The 21,985-nt window shown below is 44.1% G+C and overlaps 1 protein-coding gene across 2 annotated transcripts in view; it reads left to right on the forward strand.

Moving 5' to 3' along the window:
- The first annotated feature begins 1,731 nt into the window (after positions 1-1,731).
- Positions 1,732-21,985, forward strand: part of LOC131104255 (histone deacetylase 4-like) — a 40,683-nt gene continuing 20,429 nt past the window's right edge. Inside the window, exons 1-3 of one of the 2 annotated variants that reach the window (XM_058051246.1) lie at positions 1,732-1,943; positions 6,432-6,556; positions 15,949-16,017. In XM_058051246.1, the coding sequence (XP_057907229.1) occupies positions 6,535-6,556; positions 15,949-16,017 (91 nt within the window). In that variant the 5' untranslated portion in view covers positions 1,732-1,943; positions 6,432-6,534. Of the gene's footprint in view, positions 1,944-6,431; positions 6,557-15,335; positions 16,018-21,985 lie in introns of those variants that run through there. The other variant, XM_058051245.1, reaches the window with a different exon arrangement.

A 21,985-nucleotide genomic window follows, 5' to 3' on the forward strand; every position in this document is an offset into this window, starting at 1 on the left:
TGTAAAAAATACAAATTTAAAGTGTACAAAAACAATTCCAAGATAAATCCAAATAAAGATGACTTAAATAAAAGTGTAAAACAATCCAAATTGGCTGTGAGCTACTAACCAGTGGAAAATGTGTGTTATGCTTTAGTAATAATGTCAGTCAGACCCAAGTGTGCAGTGTCAGGCACTGTAATGTGTCATGTTTGTACGTTATTGATCTTTCTATGATTGTGAAGTGACAATGGTGGTTTTAAGAGGTCCGGGTCTGCCACTGCGTGGTACATGTTCACTTTTTTATTTAGCAGACTGAAAGGTTGCAACACGTTGACTCTCACAAGCCGAGTTCATTGTTTCCTACACACAAGTGAAGCACAACAACATCAGACATGGAGACCCGATCACCTTACGTAACAGATGCTCTGTTGCTGAACAGAAATCACAATCCTCTGTTGCTATAGTTACGGCTGTCCCAAAAGGCCTCCCTTGTGCTCCAAAAGAGGAAGGACCTTGATTAATAAATGCGAATGAAGCAGCAGAAGGCTGAGCCAAAGATAATAAAGCAGGCCGATGATAAAGGACGGGGTTATTCCTTCATATAGAAAGTAAACGACTTGACCTGCATACCTTTGACCTTCCTGGCCCTGCATAAAGGCCTCAATGGCAGCAGAGAAGCCATGTTTAGCACATGACAGCAATCACACCGGCTAAACAAGGCGTTAGCATTGCAGTGCAGCCTGTGGGTGGCAAAATCCAATATGAAGTCTTGGAAATGAAGACTTATCATATTAGAGCAGGGCGTGGGGAAGACAAACAATTTGATAAAAACGCTTGTCTCATTTTGCGTGAAGAGCTGAGCGGTGTTGGATGTTGTAATAAAGAGCTTTCATTTCTCCAACACGGCTGCGTAAATCCAAAGTAGACAATTGTGTACTGAAATGTGGAACACATTTTCAACCTTTTTTCAGACATTTATTCGTACATTTATACTCTTGGATACTCCCCTTTTGTGTTTTGTTTACTTCCTGTTTTGTCGATTCTCATTTCCTCCTTGGTTCTTTCACAGGTTTCACAGATTGCTCACCAGCAGTGCCCCCATATAAGGTCTGACCATCTATCACACAGCATTCATTCATTCTGGATGGCGGGTGGTGCTGGAGCCTATCCCAGCTGTCTTCCGGGGAGAGGCGGGGTACACACAGGACTGGTGACCAGCCAATCACAGGGCACATAACCTTAACCTAGCATGTTTTTGGAATGTGTGAGGAAACCGGAGTACCCGGAGAAAACCCACACATGCAGAACGTAGGAGAACATGCAAACTCCACATAGAGATGGCCGAGGGTTATGACACCAGAAAGACGCCAAATTGATCCACTGTGCCACTCAGACGACGCCACAGCCCTTTATTTTGTCTGCAGTGATGCTCGGTTGTACTTGCTTACTTTGTGTTTAGTGTTGGGGTCTCCGAACTTTGTTACAAATCCGCATATATGCACATAATGAGGACAAGTCAAAAGAAAAGACACTTCATTGGGAGAACAAGCAAATAAGAAAATGAAGATTTGGTGTGTGTTTTACTCCAAGTAGAGGCCTTTTAAGACTCTCGCCACAAACTCGGAGCATTGAAATATGAATGAAACATGCTTTTTAACCAGACATCGAGGATGTAGATGCAGTGACGTCTACACGCAGCTTGTTTTCGCTCGCACAAGCTGCCGACCTGACTCCGCCCCTCGCTGCATGCAGGGGCGCTCCATGTGACGCTGAGCCCGAACACAAAAATCCAGTATGGCGGAATCTGTCAGGAGATGAATTTTTCGTGGCCCCCCATCCTCCTCCTCCTCTCGCCGAGCCGAGAAAAAGCCCTGGAGTGTAGCATGGCAGAGGAGTAACCGCCGCGCGGGACACACGTCCGGACGCCTCGTTGCCTCCTGGCCCGTTGAGTCGAGCTTCCGGTGAGTTTTTTAGGAGTAGGCGAACGTGTCGCCGCTTTGATGTCGAGCCTCCGACAAGGATGCGATGCGCGTAAACAATGTCCGGCTCAACTTTTCTTCTGGCCCTGCTTCTGCTTCTTCTTTCTATCCGCGCCTTGCGTTCCTGCAGGAAAGATCGGCCTCCTTCTTAGCATGTTCCTGCGTTTCTTTGCACCGGGGAGGGCGGGAAGTGTCCGGGCAATAAGAAGGGTGGGGGTGGTGGGCAGAAGATGTTTATTATACGGATTGTTGCTAGTGCTAGTTGCTTTAGTGCACCTTTAGCTTCACTGCGCCACTTTCGCCTTATAGCGCTGTTTTGACCAGAAGAAGAATGCGCAAAGCAACCCCCCCCCGGTCCTGCGGGAGTATGAGAATGGTTTCTGGATGGGCGGTGGTAATTCTCTGCATGCGTCAATCTTTTTTTTTTTGTGAATGGCTGTTCCTACACTAAAGCAACTCGTCGCGGCTGTTTGTACAACTCCTCTCCGGTGCAACACTGTTTGTATACACAGAATGTCTGCCAAGCAAAGGTAATGGCTGTAAAAGGCAGTATCAGTAACAGTACTATTCATGAAACAAGCAGTGGAGCGTAGAACTGCACTGCATCACACCGAGATGTGTTTACAATACTTTGCCCTGCTCGTGTAGAATAAACATATTGTTATGTGTGTATTTACATTCTGCATCTTGTTATATTGTGCAGGTATACATTTAATGTTAAGAGTTAAGGCTGAACTAGGGAGTATTTGTTGCAACTAGTGTGCAAGTTTCAGTTGAAGCAACGCGCTGATTTCACTTGAGGGCTCCCCAGATCTGTCACCCTGCATCAAGCTAGCTCTTTTTGGGGACAATAGCCAACCACACACTCGCTTGCACATGAGAATGGGGGGGGGGGGGTGATGTTGTAGGAGTCCCCCCCCCCAAGAGCGTCAACTCCTATCCCATGACACACACCCCTCCTTCTCCATCTATAATAAAGCCAGCATGCACGACGCAGTGACCGACTTTTTTGGGGAGCAATTTGCCCCACTGTCTGGCCTTCTTGTCGTCAAGCCTGCCCCACCCTGCCATCACACACACACACACACACACCCCTCTTGAAAGGACACCAGTGATCTCTGCCAGCACACACACACACACACACACACATAAGGGCCTTAACGGACTAGTACCCCCCCCCCCCCATGCACCTTGCCCCCGGGCAATTTTACCCTCTTTCCTTTTGTATGGACTTGGCGATTCACGCTTCTTGATTATATCTGACACCCTTTGCTCGGGGCGCTAGGAATTCAGGCTACCCTGTAAAAACAAACAGGAACGGGAACAATAATTTATAACATTAGATTCTTATATAAAACATCAAAATGTTCATTGTTTCTTTCATGTTGCATGAATGTAACGCTGGTTTTAAGTAAGGCGCATTAATAACGTGACATGTAAGTCAGGGATCGTCTGCATTGTGAAAGGTCAAAGTTCATGACAGGGCCACATTGATATTGGTATTGGATATTTTTTCACTCGTGTAAAAAGGCCAATATTTTCGAGTTTTTGTAAATAAGATTGTAAATAAATGAAAAACAGGATTTTAGCCTGTAAAGTTGAGACTCAGTACTACAGTAGTTACAGTCTTATAGTAACACTTCTAAGGACGAGGAGGAGGTGGTCAAGCAACCGTGTCTTCACTGCTAAAAGAAAACACATTAATGTTGGCCAAATCTCACCAAAACAACATCAGCAAACTCACCTGTCGTCTGCATGTAGCCATCCACACACAATTATAATCAATTATAATTATAATCCTTGCTGTATATGTGCACTGACTTCCAAAATCTGTAAAAAACATTTCTGGCTGACACAGGGACGTAATACTACGCCAGCGGCAATAAACCAATCGGGGAACAATACGTTATACATACAGTACGTACACTGGCAGTGATAAGTCAATCACAGAACAGTACGTAGTACGTACAGTACATACACTGGCAGTGATAAGCCAATCAGAGCACAGTACATAATACATACAGTACGTAAGCTTAATGCCCGCCATGCCTCTATGGCTGCAAAACAACATTGTGCCAATCTCTCTGCTACTGTAAAAAAACAAGTGAAGCAAATGAATTCATGGTGCGATCGGCGCTAGCGCACAACTATCTTTCATGTAACGTACATACATTTTATACTTTTGGATCTTAAGGAGCTTCTTTGGAGAACTTCCAAATACAAAAAGAAGTAATAGTAGTGAGAAAGAAATTATTGCAAACAAGCTCCCATCCATCCATTTATCTTCTTCCACTTGTCGGAGATCAGGTGGCGGGGGCAGCAGTCTAAGCAGAGAAATCTAGACTTCCCTCTCCCCGGCTACTTTGTCCAGCTCCTCCTGGCACATCGGAGGCCTTCGAGAGACATAGTGTCTCTCAAGTGTCCTGGGTCTTCCCCAAGGTCTCTTACCGATTGGATGTGCCCGGAACACCTCCCAAGGGAGGCGTCCTGACCAAATGCCCAAGCCACTTCATCTTGCTCCTGTCAATGTGGAGGAGCAGTGGTTCTACTCCGAGTTCCTCCTGGATTACATTGTTTCTCACCTTATCTCTAAGGGGAGCCCAGCCACCCTGTGGAGGAAACATTTTGGTCGCTTGTACCAGTGATCTTGTGCTTTTGGTCACTACCCATAGTTGAGGGTAGGAACGTACGTAGATCCACTGGTAAAATGAGAGGTTTGTTTTTCGGCTCAGCTCCTTCTTCACCACATGCACCAATTTGCCTGTCGATCTCGTGTTCATCCTTCTCACCCTACTCATGAACAAGCCCCCATCCCCAACTCTGAGATGGGACTCCACCCTTTTCCGAGCGAGAACCATGGACTTATACTTGGAAGTGCTGATTCTCATCCAGCCCGCTTCACACTGCTGTAAACCTATCAAGTGAGAGTTGAAGGTCACGGCTCTCTGAACCCAGCAGGCTCATATTATCTGCAAAAAGCAGAGACCCAATCCTGCAGCCACCAAAAACTGGAACCCCTCAACGCTCAGGCTGCACCTAGAAATTCAGGTTCGACTTATTGCCAACAATGTGAACCAATCTCTGACACTGGTCATACACGGTCCTGTACCTCATATTCACAGCTTACTTCCACAGAATTCCACAACCATGTTCTCAAGGAACATGCAAGGAACACCCTCAGGGACCTAGCCAAGAGTGTACAGCTGGTCCATGGTCCCACACTGCTCCTCCTGAATCCAGGATTCCACTATCCGGTCGATCCTCCTCTCCAGAACCCCTGAATGGACTTTGCCAGGAAGGTTGAGAAGACACCATGTGTCGTTCCGGGTTTTGTCTCAGCAACCGCCAGAGCTGCAGAACTCTTGGCCTGTCAACTGTCAACTTCAGATTGAGGGCATCCCTCACAACTGGTGTCCACCAACGGGTTCTGGCATTACCGCCATGACAGCCACCTTGACAGTGGAAGCACGGAACATGGCCCACTCTGACTTAATGTCCGCTGCCACCCACGGAACATGTGGAAGCTGTCCCAGAGATGGGAGTTGAAACTCCTGAGAGGGGACTCTGCCAGATGTGCCCAGCAGACCTTCACAGTGTGTTTTGGGCCTGCCAGGTCTGACCGGCATCCTCCCCCTCCATCGGAGCCAACTCACCATCAGGTGGTGATCAGTTGTCAGGTCTGGCCCCCTTCAAAAAAAAAGAAGGGGAAAAGACAGCTGATCAAAGTTTCACACACTATTAGATGCAATAAGACAACCACTTTAAATGTCTTCAGAGATTATGTGGGTTATCAAAAAAAAATCTAGACTCACAAAAATGTGTCCCTGAGCCAGAGGATCTGATTGGCTGTCTGTCAAAACCTGGGATGAGCCTCGGTCCAAATGGAGGTTGTTACTGGTGCCACCCGCAGTCCAATAACCATCACACGGCATCTGCGGAACAACAAAGCTTCAGGTTGTAGTGATGTTGCAGGGGGGCGTTCCTCATAACGGAAGGCCCTTGTCTGAGTGGTTTTCAACAGAACAGCGCCGGCCTGACAAAGGACTTCTTCCAGAGGAATAACCTCAGTCTTTTGGACCGTCCTGCCTGTTCCCCGGATATGAATCCAATTGAGAACATTTGGGGATGGATAGCAAGGGAAGGTTACAAAAATGGACATCAATTCCAGACAGTGGAATTTCTTCTTTCTGCATTTTAAGCTCAACGTAGAAACTCTTTAACATCCAACAGTACAAAATAGAAATTCTTGCAATTTTTTTGCAACTGGAATTTAAACTGGTATTTAAAAACAAAGCTTTGTGCGACGATTAGTTATCAGCATCGACATTTCAGCCTTTTCTGTTTATGTTTTACCAAATGTTTCCCAGTTATGGTTGAATTTTATTTCTAGGATGTGACCCCCTCTGATGTAAATTCTTCATGTTTCTATTCTTTATGTACAAGTGAGAGTATTTTCTTTCTCCCTGACAGGTTGGCACCAGTGTTTGATTGCAGTACCCAAGCGTAAAATACGTCCTGCTGACCGCTGTGCTTCAGATCTTTCTCATCTGCACACAGGTGCTCGCCCTCAGCGATGACGTCACACAGTCATCAAGGTAAGACTGTTTTTATACACTGTGTCATGGCGGCTGAAGAAGTAACGACTGCATGCTGTGATACCTCTGCTCAGCTTCAAGCGACATTGTAACCCAGCAAGCACATCGCATCATACATCACATCATCTGCATCATATGTCAATCGTTGAATTAGAAATAATGTTTCTCTGTTAAGTAACATCGTATCATATAATGTTACAAACGGTACATGGAAGTATATTTTTAATATTATTTAACAGTTACACAAGCTGTTCATATAAAAGAGGTAGGAACTACAAAATGGGTCCTTTGATAATGGACTCTTATGGGTAAGTGGAGAAGGCACGCCCACTCACACAAGACTTCATTTATTATTACACTGTTGAACAAGCTTAACTCCATCCATCCATTTTCCTCTGCTTATCTGCGTTCGGGTGGCACAGGCAGCACTGTCAGTAGGGAAGTCCAGACTTTCTGGTCTTTGGCCACCTCTTCCAGTCTCACCAGGAGGACACAGAGGTGTTCCCAGGCCAGTTGAGAGATGTGATCCCTGTGAGACATAATTCCTCCATGTCCTAGGCCTGTCACATGCCTGGGCTGGCCCGGAACACCTCACCAGGGAAGCGTCCAGTCTACTAGATGTCCGAGCCATCATTAGCTCTCACGGAGTGAAATGATACGTCAGACTACAAACACGCGAAAAACCTCAGTAGACATTTGCACAAGTAAACGCATTTTTACACAACATGAACACAAGGTTACAGCGGCAAAGACGTTGGATGAGGAGGGATCTGAGGGTGAATGCGCAGATGTTTTTGGATGCGTGAGTGTGTGACCCACACAATCTTGGAGCTTGAATCATTGATTCATCCATTCATTTTGAAGCCGTTATCCTGAAATCTCTGAATTAAAATCTTGCATGGGGCTGGAGCTGGAGGGACTATGTCTCACAGCTGGCCTGGGAACGCCTTGGTGTCCTCCCGGTGGAGCTGGAGGAGGTGGCCGGGGACCGGGAAGTTTAGGCTTCCCTACTAAGACTGCTGCCCCCGCGACCCGGACCCGGATAAGCGGAGGAAAATGGATGGATGGATGGCATGGGGCTGGCACGGTGGACGAGTGGTTAGCGCGCAGACCTCACAGCGAGGAGACCAGGGTTCAATTCCACCCTCTGCCATCTCTGTGTGGAGTTTGCATGTTCTCCCCGTGCATGCGTGGGTTTTCTCCGGGTACTCCGGTTTCCTCCCACATTCAAAAACATGCCAGTTAATTGGTGACTCCAAATTGTCCATAGGTATGAATGTGAGTGTGAATGGTTGTTTGTCTATATGTGCCCTGTGATTGGCTGGCGACCAGTCCAGAGCCTCTTGCCTGAAGACAGCTGGGATAGGCTCCAGCACCCCCGCGACCCTCCTGAGGAAAAAGCGGTAGAAAATGAATGAATGAATGAAAATCTTGCATGGCTCGGGTGATGTCATGCACACCTTTTTATTTTGTGTTTAAGTTGCAGTTAAGGGAAGCAGTCTTTTTTTCTATTGTGTTGTGTCTGCCAATGTTTCATTAAGCCCATTTTTGATTATGTAGAATGATGCAACATTAACTTTGTCCTTTGTGTGAACAATGAAGCTTTCACATGCCAGGCTACGTTGCATTTTGATCCAAAGCTGCCAATTTTTCTCAGTTCAATTCACACGTTTTCCCCCCCAAACTAGCAGGCCTTTAGGAGCCTGTGTGTGCGTCTGTGTTTGTGTGCATGTGCACGGGGTTTCAGCAGGGGGTTAGCAAGTGTCTGCGTGCCAGCCTTGTGTTGGGCCATTTTTCTAATATGTAAATGAGCTTAGGAACACGCACATTTTTGATCCCGGACATTTTCTTTATTACAGCAGCCTTGGGATTTTTAGATTAAATATCATTTAACGTAAATCTCTTCATGGAAAAGCACAACGCTTTGTTGGGTTTATATTTCCCAGAACAAAAGCAGGTCACGCTGATAAGGCTGTACGGTGCGCATCAGCCGTTGTTACGTTGGTATCAGGAGTGTTTGCATAGGGCTGATTACTCTGTGTGCTGAAAGCTTTAGCACATGAGCTGCTGGCGTTTATTTGACACTAGAGCTTAGCAGTGAGCTAACATGACTGCTATATTTCTGTCATGGTTAAGAATATTGCTATTTGTCATTGAAAAGGTGACATGTTGCTGCACACATAAGAATGCAACACATATGGGTTGTATACAGCATTTTTTAAATATCGGTTTTCATGATCAGGGAAAAAAATCTGATGCCGATATCAACCGATATTGCATTTTTATGCTGATATCAAGCCGATTATCAGACATCCCTAGTATATGGACTGTACATGATATGGGATATTCATCATATGTCTCGGTTAATTCAGGCCACTTCCGTTAAGTGAAGACAAGTATTTACAAGTAATCACACTAAAGTCATTAATGTCAAAGTCCAAGTCAAGTTGCAAGTCTTACAGCCAACAGCAAGTCGAGTCCAAAATCATTAGAATTGGTACTGGAGTCCACACTTCTGGATAACTGTCCATGTAAATAAACAACACACAGCTCCCACAGCTGCAATAGCAGGAATCTGCTAAATTGATTGATAACACTTTTATCTTTCCCGCTCTTTACTGGAAAGTCTTTCACAATAACAAAGCTGGTGGAGTGGCGGCATCAGACTTACATGCACGTCCTGCACAAGTGAGCCTGTCAGAGAAAATTAAACGTGCTTTAAATGAGCAGTCAGCTTTGGCAGGTGTCAGCAGCTGTTATTGATGAGAGATAGTTTTGCCGCAAGCTGACAGTGATTTGGTTTTACGCCAGTCAGAGTTGGTCGGCTTTCCAGGAACGTCTGCGCTCTCACTGCCAATAGCAAATACTGGGTCTGCACATGAGTCACACCGTGGGGCCATACGTAATCAGCTGGTAGCAAGTATTTTGTGATTATTTGTGAATGAGAGGCTTTAACTTTGCATATGCAGAGCATTAATCAGTCAGTTTTGTTCCTGTAGTGCCAGTTCAACAGCTGTCTCTGGAGCAGGCCTGGATCCACGCTCCTCGTACATGACAGAAAACCAGAAGGGCATAAAAAGTTCAGATTTTGTTTGTTCCGTGTGACCGCAAGCGCCTAACTTTCAGCGATCGGTTCCTCAAAGGCTTGGCGGCATCTAGGCTCGAAAGGGATATGTGAGACGATGCTTTTTATTCGATGCACTTTCAACAATGCAAAATTCAGTTTCACTCTGTTGCATGCATTAGCGCCACCACACATGATTGGAGAACGGATCCCTCTTGCATATACACTTTCATTGATCCATCATCGGAGCAGGCTTTCTGTGCACGTGCTTTACAGCATTAAATTCACAAGAGAAGAAGACGAAGCCGGAGGGGGAGGGGCTTGTTTGTTTTTGGCAGACGACTTAAATATCAACGCTGACATGTCAAATAGCAGCATTTTAACACCAAATCTTCATTTTTGTATTCAAAATTGATAGAAACAATGTAAATCATGTATGTATTCTATTACAATAACAATAACGGTGCTGTAGTGTGTATCATATCATCATTACCTTACCTGGATTAGAAGCCCAGACTTCCCTCTCCCTGCTGCTTGGTCCAGCTCCTCCTGGTGGATCCTAAGGCGCTCTCAGGCCAGTTGAGAGACATGGACCCAGAGGCGCTGTCCACACAGGAATACTTTTTATGTTTGTGTTTGGAAGTTTTTGGGGAAAGATTCACTGGGTAAAAAGGATGTAATACACAAGTCACATCTACATGTGGCGTTGTAAACTGACACACAGACAGAACCACGTGACACGCCAAGAAGAAAAGAAAAGAAACTCGTGCTGAAGGTCCGTTGACTTACGCTTGTTACCATCACCATGGCATAGATCATAGTCCTCCCATTTCATGTGGAAGTGGTAGGTTTTTGGTTTCATACTTTGTCTTTTTCCGTACACTGAACCCCTTCCTTAAGTTTCATATAATTAAATTGGAGGCTAGTTAATTAACTCGGTAGTATGCTAATCCTGAAGGCAGCGGTTATGTCTTGTGTCCCTGCAGTGATCCCGTTGGTGTGCATTGTGGTGTAAACAAAGAATAATAGGAGTGTAAAGGTGACTATAGGGGTGTTATTTCATCTACACGACTCTAACACTAACAACTGCATTTAGAAAGGCATGAACAGATTTCTATTCTCTAACTATGTAAATATCGCATTTATTGATATTGAATCCCACTTCCAGGAAATTCACTTTTCACAATCGGATCTGGAATCAGTTAACTGCGGTAAACAAGGGACGACTGTATTTTAACTGTATTTTAAGTGTTGAAGAGATTACACACACAGTTCAGTTCAGTAATATATATAATATAATAATATATATATAATATAATATTTTATATATATATATATATATATATATATATATTTTGGTCTATGTAGCCCAAGAACACAGTATGGCTGGTACCATATTGTCTTCTTTTGACAAACAGTTGGGATTGAATGATTTAAGCAGGTGAGAAAGATATTTAAATTGTTATTTTGTGCTATTTTTAACACCCCCCCCCCAAAATCTAACAATTAATTTCCCATAGATGTTTCACGGAGTGAAAGGCAAAAAAACCAGGAAAAACAATCTGGTTGGCTGGCCCTGCTAACAAGGTGTCCCTTATCTATTTTGGAAGACAATGGCCAACCTGCTAATTTAATTTTATTATTATTGAATATTTTTTTGCTGACAAACACTTCAGCCCAGACGTTGACAGTAAAGCTCATTTGTGCTAGTTTGGCCACTAATGAGGAAGAAAGCAGCCAAACACCAAGAAGAGGGAAAGTGGCCGCTATTGAGTTATAATGTATATCACTGGTTTCCAATGTTTTTTTCTTTTTTTGTGTGTGAGCGCTACCCTTACAAAATGAAATGTTTTCATAGTTCATTTCAACCCAAACAAAGTGAACATGCCTGTTTCACCACAACATCAACATAAGAGAAAAGCAACTGAAGGAGGACGAGTGCCTGCAAACCGAGCCAAGGTGCCATGTCAGCGTGTCCGGCTGCACAAAAGGTATCACGCTCCTGACTGAGTCCCGTGAGCGGAGGTGTCTGTGGTCCTACCTGTGAGACAGGTTGACGATAGCTGTGGTGTGTTATTGTGCACTGCAGCATCAGCATCGTCTACAGGGACGCTGCAGACGTAAACACACACGTTATTGCCCAAGTGTATAGTTGTCCCTGGCAGGTGTGGAAACAAACACGGACACAATTCTGAGAATGGCAGTCTGAAAAGAGACAAATCAATGCAGTGGCCATGTTGGATTTGATCTGGTATTCTATCCATGTGTAAAAGTAATGGCTTGTCTGCAGTGATTGTCCGCAGAGATGTGCATAAAGGGTCAAAGGTCCCTGCTTTAAATTTCTGTTTCGCTTATCCCACTTGCTGTTTTCCATTTAATGACCCGTTTTCATCCTCCAAATGCACGCGATGGCTCATCGCACTGCTTAAATCCCGGGGTGAAGGGGTTAAAAGCTCTTGCTGCAATAAAGAGGGCTTATCCCCGAGTCTATTTTTAGAAGCACACACACAAGATATGAGGCACGTGCATGCATGGCGAACATTATTTTTGGCCTCCCGTGTTTATTCCCCTCTTCACGATTGAGCAGTTTGGTGCCGTGCAAAAAAAAAAAGAACACAACTGCATGCACGCGCCTCTTCCATGCGGTGACCGTCGTGATGCGAGCGTGAGCCTCGTCAAGGATCATTTGCAGCCTTCTTTTCACGTTGCGGCTGCTGTCCTCATGTGCTGACATGTTTTTTTGGTCTGGGCAAGAAATTACGAAATTGTGGCAGATTGCAAAACGCGGCGTGCAGCCACAATGCCACACCCTCCCTCTTTTTGCCGTGAGATTCCTGTCAGGCGGATGAGTCTGTTCTCCCATGTGCGAGTATTACAGGACTGTGGTAGCACACTTTGGCCCTCACTGGAGCCCATCACTCAGGACGTTCACCTAAGACGGGCAGTCTTAGTTCTGTTTTTAATTCATTTTGGTACATACTGGATTGGGATAATGAAAAAGAGCAGGACACATCTATTGTCCCTGTCTCTTTTTGTCTCCAAGAAACGGGATGCACTCTGTCCAAGAACTGTCTGCAGCAATTAGGGTTTACACTGCAGCATGAGATGCCTTTTGAAAACACCCTAAAGGGCTCACTTAGATGCCAAGCAGTGGTTACGTGCTGGGGAATCACATCCTAATTTTACTTCTTATGCTCTCCGTGCCCGAATGAATGAATGAATGAATGCTCTCCGTGCCTTTTGGATGTTTGAGGTCGTGAAGCATTTGGCTGAACTAAGTGAGCTTTGCAGTCTTATCCCATATCACCAAGCATCATTGGTGTACATCCTCAAACCATTTCCACCAAGGGCGGCGTACGGAAATGGGGACAGGTGCGGGATGCCGTTTAGGTACATTTTGTGCATTAAAGATGGCATGGTATGGCTAATTCCACGCTGTGTTAAGGTAATGTAATCCAAGGTAATGTCTCTTCAATGTAACATTACAGAATACTACATGACTAATGACGTGTCATTAATTTTTGAAAAACAGAATGAGGGAGCTATGTTTGAATCGCAAAGTGGCGAGGGACGACTGTATTTACATCTGGATCGGATGCACAACTTAGAAGATGGCACTTTTTGTTTGAATGCAGACGATTTTCCATGTGAGCAACAGTATTGGGACATGTTTGTTTTGTTTTCCAGGTGTGCCCTATTGCACTGCTTAATCAATCAATGAATAGAGCTGTCAATCAGAAGCCTAAAATAGTGAAGATGCGTGTCAGTGTCTTTGCAATCAGCGCTCACTTCCACAGAGCCCGATTTGAAAGCAACACCCTGAGGTCAATGTTGTTAAATGACATTTAAAAACATGCGATAATGTCACACATTTCTTAAGACTCAAACCCAAAAGGTTGGTGGTTTTATTCATCCTCACACATGCTGAAACTGGAGTTTTCTAAAGCTCAGTTTTTGTGTGTGAACAAGGGTTGTGTGAATTGAATGAATGAATTGAAATACGTATATACGTATGTATGCCCTTGCTATTTTTGCAAAGACCAGTGTTGGAAAAGAGAGGTCGTCTTATACTCGGATCAGTCTTGCCCAGGGGTCACCTACTCTGTTAGGGGGACGTCAGCCAGAAGAAGAGTGGCGGCCCTGAGGGAAAGACGGCATACTTGATTAATCGCATTTTCCTGTCAGGTTCACCTTGATCGCTGTGGAGTCAACACGAACGACTGCCAGAGCAGCGCCGCTGGGGTGCATGCTTGGGGCAGGAGCATCTCTGGCACAGTCTTTGTTTGAAATGCCCAATGTCACAGACGCTGGTGTGTTTGTTTCTCCTGTGGAACTGTTGTCAGCTTGTCTCTCCATGTTGGAGGACAGGGTCATGCAGCAATACGACACAGCATCTCCAGCACCACAGTCCATAACATGCATGCCCCCCTGACGAACGTGCGCTGCATTCGCTTGAGTTGACTGACTGTGTGCTTGAGGCGAACGGAGGCTATTTATAGCGCCCTGTCTCTCTCGATGCTCTCCCATCGGGGACACGAGTGGAGGATGAGGAGAAAGGGAGTGCTGCATAACAAGGCGCTCTTTCAAAATGATTGGGTCTGGTTGCCGTAACACACACCTGTGCTCCACACGCACATCTCCGGTATCAACGGTGTGATTTTGACTAAATGCTCATATGTTTTGTCTAAATAACCAAAGACGAGATGTCTGCCCCCTTCATTCAGACCAGGCATGTAAAACTGCTTGCCGTAATTTGTGCAAACGCAGCGTCAAATTCCCCACCAAGCCACAGGTGCCATTGCATGTAGATGTGCCGCATTTGCATTGCAAACCCCCGTGCCGTCCGTTTGATTTGAATGCGCTTGTCAAGAGATATCCTCAAAGGGGATGTTTGTTTTGGAGGAGCGGGGCGAGACAGATCTCCCACCTGTTTGCCAGATTCCCTCGTATGACCCCAGAGCTGCAAACTTGACTCGCGTCCTGCTGTTTGAATCAACTCTGGGATGGATCGGGACAGAGCCTGTTTATCACAAACATAAAAACGGCTAATTGAGCTCAAATACAAATCGAAAGCATTCAGAAGTTACTTTGAAAGACGTCATGATGATATGTAGTATTCTACACCCGTCACTCTGTCAGTAATGTTACTGTAATGCCGGGTGAGACACACAAGCACCAGACTCGATTGCCAGAACAACAGGCTTTTATTGCAGGTTGTAACTTGTAACTTGTTGTCACTTCCTGTCTGCCCCTCATCAGCTCCCCATTTACAACACACACGAGCGTGAATCCTGTTTATGTCTTAAATGGCTTATTTTCTCTTATTATGTCAGTTAGAATGGGTAATACAAGTGTAAAGATGACTGTGGGGGTGTTAATGCATGTCTAGAGGGCTCTAATAATGTTAAAAATGTTTTTCCAAGGTCTCACACAGGTTTTAACTATGAAAACATTAACTGTATATACAGTATTTATATACAGATGTATTATATATACTGTACACATGTGCACACACACGTGTGTTCATATATATATATATATATGTATATATATATACAGTATATATGTTTGTGTTTGTATGAAAGCTTGTACACAGTTTCATTCCCTCCTCCCTGTTTACACTCCTTTCGTGTTTTTCTTCCATCCCTCTCTTTCCCCATCCTCCCGCTTACCTCTTGTCTTCCCCGTCTCCCCCTACGCCTCCTCCTTCTTCTCCTTCATCGTTCTCTGTCGCTCTGCTTTTTATAGCCATGTCTTCCCAGGGCTCGGCAGCTACAAAAGCCTTTTCATGTTGCCACTATAATTACTGCCTACACACACGCGTACACACACACACACACACACACACGTAGAGGAGTGCACCAGCAGTGTGTCTTTGTGTCTGCATGTGTGTGCGTGCGTGCTCCGCATGTGCTGTTATACACAAAAGGGTGAGCTATTTTTACCTCCAACGCCCCCCTCCCCTGCCTCCATCCCCCCATCCCTCTTTTTGCTGCTGCCAGCCACGTTTGCTATGCTGAGCACAGGCAGTATCAGTCGAGCCCCAACATCCCTCCATTCGCACGCGGATCTCACTGCGATGCAGGCTGCTCTTCCCCGCGCCATCCCTCACATCCAAGCATGTTTTTGGGCACCTCTGAAAATTCTTCATGTCACAGCCAGATGCTCAGGGCAGTGGTAGCGGCACCGGAACACGCGCCCGCTGCCAAGCAGATGACTTAAATCCAGCTCGCTTGGACTAAAGCGCCTGATTAGCAGGGCTGTTGCTGCAAGCACGTCTCAATGTTGCGGACCATATTTGAAGCAGAGTGTTCTCTGTCTCCCACAGAGGGGATCCTGGGAAAGGAACAACCACTGGAGGTTCTGAAGACGTCGGCGCTCAACCACATCCCAACAGGTTGGACACCCGTGCATGTTTGTTTTTGTGCGTGCGTGTTTAAATGATTGCACTGATCAACCACATCCTGTGTAGCTTTGCATTCATACTTACGCTTTCTAACATGTGATTCGGTTGCTTCTGTTATTTGGAATGGAAATGAAGATGCCGGGATAAAATGGTCTTGGATTTTTCTAAAACTAGTAAAACAAGTCCTCGTGCTGCATGAAACCAGTCACATTTGCTTCTGCGTTCATTTCATAGCCGTGCTAGATAGATGCAAATGAGAAGACGCATGTTGTTTATGCATTTCCTAATCTCATCATGGTCAAGCTCAGACTCTAAATGCTAGTGTTTACATTTCGATATCATAGCCGAGCATCAAGTAGTCAGGTGTCAGTCAGCATCTTTATCTCGTGCCCAACCTTACACAGGCTTTCAATGTGCCCTGCGTGCTGTCAGGGGTGCTGATTAAATATTGAAATTCATGGGAGTCACCGCTTTAAGAATTCTCATCATCTGTTGCCTTGGATGCAAAGCTAAGGTTTCTTGGTATGATGGTCCATGTGACCTGGTCTATCCACAAGTCGATCTCAGTCAAACAGAAAGATGAGGGTGTAGGATTATTCAATCAATTCTTTGTTTTGACTTGGTGCTGCTTTCTGGTCTATCAAGCTGGTGGCCATTAGGAATTTGCTTTTGGCAGAATGGTGCCGCTTGACACAGCCGTGATTGTGATGTGATTACAATCAGACTTTCCTGACACTTCCTTGACCGAGTTGAGGTTTTCCCATCTCCAAGAACTGTGCTTGGGTGAAGTCAGCTGGGAAGCAAAGTCAACCAGTCCGTCACATAAATGTTACCTTTTATGCTTTTATTTTATCTGCTGCTAAATCCTACATGCACTTTTTCCAAAAAGTCAGATGAAACGTTAGTGTAACTCTAATAAATCCATTCCAGACACCAAAAAATGTAATACAGAAATGCAGATGAAATGGAATATTCATCATTTGTGTATTTCATTAAGGTTTGTAGCTTTTTATACCAGACTCTGCTTAATTTAAATTTCATATTGTTTTATATCATCAGATGGTGATACATCTGAAAAAATATTGTGATATCGCCCAACCCTAATATGCATATTCTTCGACTAATATTAGGCTGGAGTAAACCATGAAACAGCAATCATTTATTAACTGATGTTTGCAAAACCGTGATGGGCGAGGGAATGATCTAGCGAGGAACAACTTTAGTCAAAAATGTTGGCAAAAATTGTCACAAAAATCCAAGTTATACATCTGAAGTTTTGCTCGATCCTCTCATCTTTGGCATCTCTGTGAGTCTTTAAGGGAAATATGTCTGCCACATATTACTGAGGCTGGACAGCTCTACAAGGCCCACAATGGCATCTGTTACGCCTAACGAGCATGAAGCTCTGGTGGTCAGACCGTGGGATATACGCTCAGAATCTCAAATCAATGATGCCAGCCTTTTTGCATTCTCTGGTATAAATAGATTGGAGCCTGAGGAGTTGTGGAGTGTGCCTGAGGGGCCTTAAACTGAGTGATTTGTAGCAGGGAAATGACAGAACCCAACGTAGGTGCAAGGATGCAAGGATACTGAAAGGGACTGAGATGAAGTGGGAAATAACCTGAAAGAACTTTATGGTGAACCTTTGTTTTAACGAAAACTCTTGCTAAAAATCTGTCAAACCGGCCAATCAAACCTAGGCTAACAAACTAGTATCTGGTCTCTATGAAGAATAAATAGTGGTTCTTTTAAAGTTGGGACACCATAGACAGAAAGGCCGTACTTCCTGTCCATACAAAATGTATTGTTTTCTCTGATTATGTCTACTACTGTATATTGGGTAATATGAGTGTAAAGGTGACTATAGGGATGTTATTCCATGTTCAGATGGCTCTAATAATGGTACAAATTGTATTTAGAAAGTCATGAACAAGTCTTTTATGTTGTATCTATGATGATATTTCATTAATTCCTATTGAATCCTACTTTGTGGCCAATTGGCCATGATAAACGAGGGATTACTGTACATTGAACATCACCTGAAGAGATTTAGGCGAGGGGTGGCACTGAAAGGCAGTACGGCAGCTTAAATAATTAACTACGTGAACGTCTTCTCATGTGGAACTCTCTCGGCATTTGGAGTCCTTCCATGTCACAAAGTGACACCATTTTGTCAGTCTATTTCTTGTTGGCAAAAGCAAGAAAATGTCACGGTGGGGGGTGGGGGGGGGGGTGAAGAGAAAGTGATGACTCTGAGGCCTGGATTTATTTAATAGCACCTTGTATTCTTTGACTTGGGGAACAATGGTAAAGGAAAGACAGCAAATGTGTGTGTATTTATCTCAGAGGGTGCCCGTGTGACGGGGGAAAAGTGGGGGGGCTTCATAAAGGTAATAGTCGGTTTAATTCATATTGGACATGCGCACACACTGGAGCACATCACTGAACAGTTCCAAAAAGGAGTTGGAAGAAGCAAAGCCCCTCATTCATTCAATATGTACATATTATATATAAAGTATTGACCTCTGGGGTTACGCCGCATGATGCATTCAAGCTCGCCGGTATATATTCTCTGAGCTTCATATATCATATTTTTTTTACCCAGTTCAAAGTGAGTCACTCATTCTTATCGGCCATTTATCCAACCTGTTGTTGAATAGCTTTTCACTGATTTTGGAAATTGTGGTAATAAGGAAACCGGTCGGTAGTTTGTCTCCATTTTAAAAAGTGGTCATTTTCTTAGGGAATTTGCCGGTTTCGAATGATAAATGACTGATGAAGGTCAGCGGTTCTGCGATCTCATCGGTACCCCATTTTTTTGTTCCCATTCCTATTCTGTTCAAGTTGGTTTCTGTTTTTTACTTTACATGTCTTCACCATACCGATGAATTATTTATTCGGGCAAGATTCCGGTCTATAATTTCATTCCTTTCCGCTACTGACAAGAAATTTAGGATTTTTTTCAAAGTCATAAAGCGACTGCACGCCTGAGACTACCCTGCGAAAAGGGGATGCCAGGGAGAGAAGGACGCCTCGCAGGTTAAGGAAGCTGCTGGATGAAAAAGGGTGGCCCGATGAGCAGGACAGGGAGTTCTCTGTGAGGCAGGGAGCCCGGATGGGTAATAGCATCTCCTTGTTTTGGTGATGTGAGCCTTTGTTGCCTCTTTCCAAAGCATGTGAATGCTTGGGGTTGTGTCAGGGACTCGGCACCCGCAGAGGAACATTTAGTACAGTAAGTGGCGGTGTATGATTTATGGTTTTGCATTAGCCAAGATTGGCTCTAATTGGCTCCTTGTACAAAGCAACATTATAGAGAGGGTAAAAGTTGAACATGGAAGGTAAATAATTCTACTACGTCGTCATCTATTGGAAAAATTGTGATGCGTCACCCTTCTGCCATTCCGGCCTCATGAAGTAAAACAGTGCTGCGTTTAATTAAATAACCGGGAACACATGAGTCAGATTCACAAATTTAGGAGGAGCACTGAGAGATGTGTAGATGTAAGCAAATAGGAGCGCTTGTGTGTGTTTTTTTTCCTCAGCCCCTTGAAGCAAAGACCTCAAAGGCCGTTTGCTTCTTCTCACACACCTTACTTGCTGCATACATTTTTATTGCATCCATCCTCACAGTAGCAAGTCGGCTCTTATTTATTAGGATTAAACACGGGGGAAGCGGCCACACATTCACACCATAGCGAGCCGGGTCAATGCCCTGCTTGTCGAAAGTAGCTGGGCCTCATGGGTAGTGGCGGCATCATTGTTCATGCTCTCCATGGGGGCTCTGGCGTGCAGAAGAAACCTAGCAGTGTCTATTGTCAACACCTACCCAGAAATGCTACATGTCAGAGATTACAAATGTCACAAGAATCCCTTATAAAGCATTTTTCCACACAGCTTTCAATCCTCCCCGCAGCAGGCAGCTGATTTCAAATATGTTTCGAGCAACTCTGATTTGATGCTGCTCAGATGCACTTGTTGCAACGCGCGAGGGAAACATGAAGGAGCCTCTTTGGATCAATGTCAGACGCGCAGATGGATTTAGACAATCACTTCTCTTTGATTATCAAACCTGTTGCTCTCCCGTTGCTCCTGCTTGCTTTGTGTTTCAGAGACACATTTATTTATACGCTATCTCTTTATATATTTGCATTTTTGTTTAGATGTTTCTGAAAAATATAACCAAGATGATATATTGATCTACAGTACATTTTACAACAGTATTGGCTCTTCATTCTTCATCCCGTGAAACCATTTGCACAGTACAATGCTTCAAGGTGTAAGGAGATTGCTTGGACAATTAGGATTACTGAATGGATCGAACCAGCAGCCACCAGGTTGGGGGAAGACCACCCTACAACCTGAGTCAAGCTACCATGCAGAGACTAAGCAGGATGTTACATGGAATGTTACATGTCCTATGAATTTCCACCATTAGGGGGCGACATTGAAATGATCCACTCATTTTCAATGGCAAAAATGTCACAGAAAATAGTGAATTATGGAAAATGTGGGAATTTCCCGAACTGTCGATAACCTACATATCCCCAATTAGGTGAACATTTTCTTGTTGTAACGGTTTGAGGTGGTTGAGAAATGTGGAAATAATCGGCTGGACAAAAACGGTGGAATTAGAGCTGCAACAATTAATTGTTGACTTATCGATTATCCAGTTAATCAATAATGCATTTTTTTAAATTAAAAATGTAGAAGTCCTCTGATTTCAGCCCCTCAAATGTGATTATTTTTTTAAATTTCCTTTATCATCCATGAAATCAGTCCTGTTTTTTATGTTTTTGGCAAAACTAGATATTCACATTATAGATATTCACCTTTGACTTTGGAAAACAGTGAGCAATAATAGTTTGCAAGGATTTTTGCAATAATGAAAATTGCAAAATGACTTTTCCACAGTTCCACCAATTCGACACTCGTTTTTTTTTATCAGACTAAATATGCTGGAATTTGAAATAATGGAAAGAAAAATGCAGACTGAAAGGTGAAATGTATAAAACATTTGAATAAGGTTATTATTGTACTTTATGATAACGGCCGCAAAGTTGGTGATGGTGATCTTACTTGGACACAAACCCATAGGGGAAAAAAGCTGATGCCGATATCAGTTTTAACAGCCACAGTAGTGCAGAGGTGGCTCCGCTGCATCCGGACCACGCATGACCAGAGTAACCGCTGGTTGGTCGCACACGACACCGGACCCTCTGCTTTTATGACTGCTTCCTCTCTGTCATCGGTTAGTTGCTCTTGGAAACGACCTGGGATCATTTACTTATCTGTTAGCGATCAGAGGGACCTGTTGTGTTAGGGCACCGGCACACACTGCCTACTCTTTGTATCACAGAAGAAGGTACTGAGTGAAAAGCTTTATTAAAACAGTTTGCAAGGGCATAGGAGGCCCAGCCACAATGAGCTCCACTCACATATCCCCAGATAGTAAGAAGCGCCTCAGTCCTTTCATTTCAGTGTGTGACCCTCTGTGGAAAAACGTTTGGATACGTCAGGGTTGCAGGGTCAGGTTTTGCATCACTCACATCCTATGTGCAATGCACATCACCGGGGCTTCCACTAAACCAGGGGTCTCAAACTCAATTTACTTGGGGGCCACTGGAGCTCGGGTCTGGGTGAGACTGGGCCGCATCAGGTATTCCAAAAAAAAACAAAAAAACGCATTTATTAAAAACAAAAAAAATTAAAAAACGTCGCTTTGGTTCCAATTTTCTACAATAAAAGCTCTGATAAAACATTCCACTGTTCTCAAATATCTTACATTTTATTTTTCTACACAAAATAAGATGAAAAATAAATAAACAAATCAAGAATAAAGAAAATCAATCAGTAATAAATAAATAAATATAATAATAATAATTAAACGGCAAATAATAAAAACTTAAGAAACCACATATAGTTGGTGGGTAGACAAATTATTTTTTTCAGATTAAAATTA

The sequence above is a fragment of the Doryrhamphus excisus genome, chromosome 16 (genome assembly GCF_030265055.1).
Source record: "Doryrhamphus excisus isolate RoL2022-K1 chromosome 16, RoL_Dexc_1.0, whole genome shotgun sequence".
Taxonomy (NCBI): domain Eukaryota; kingdom Metazoa; phylum Chordata; class Actinopteri; order Syngnathiformes; family Syngnathidae; genus Doryrhamphus; species Doryrhamphus excisus.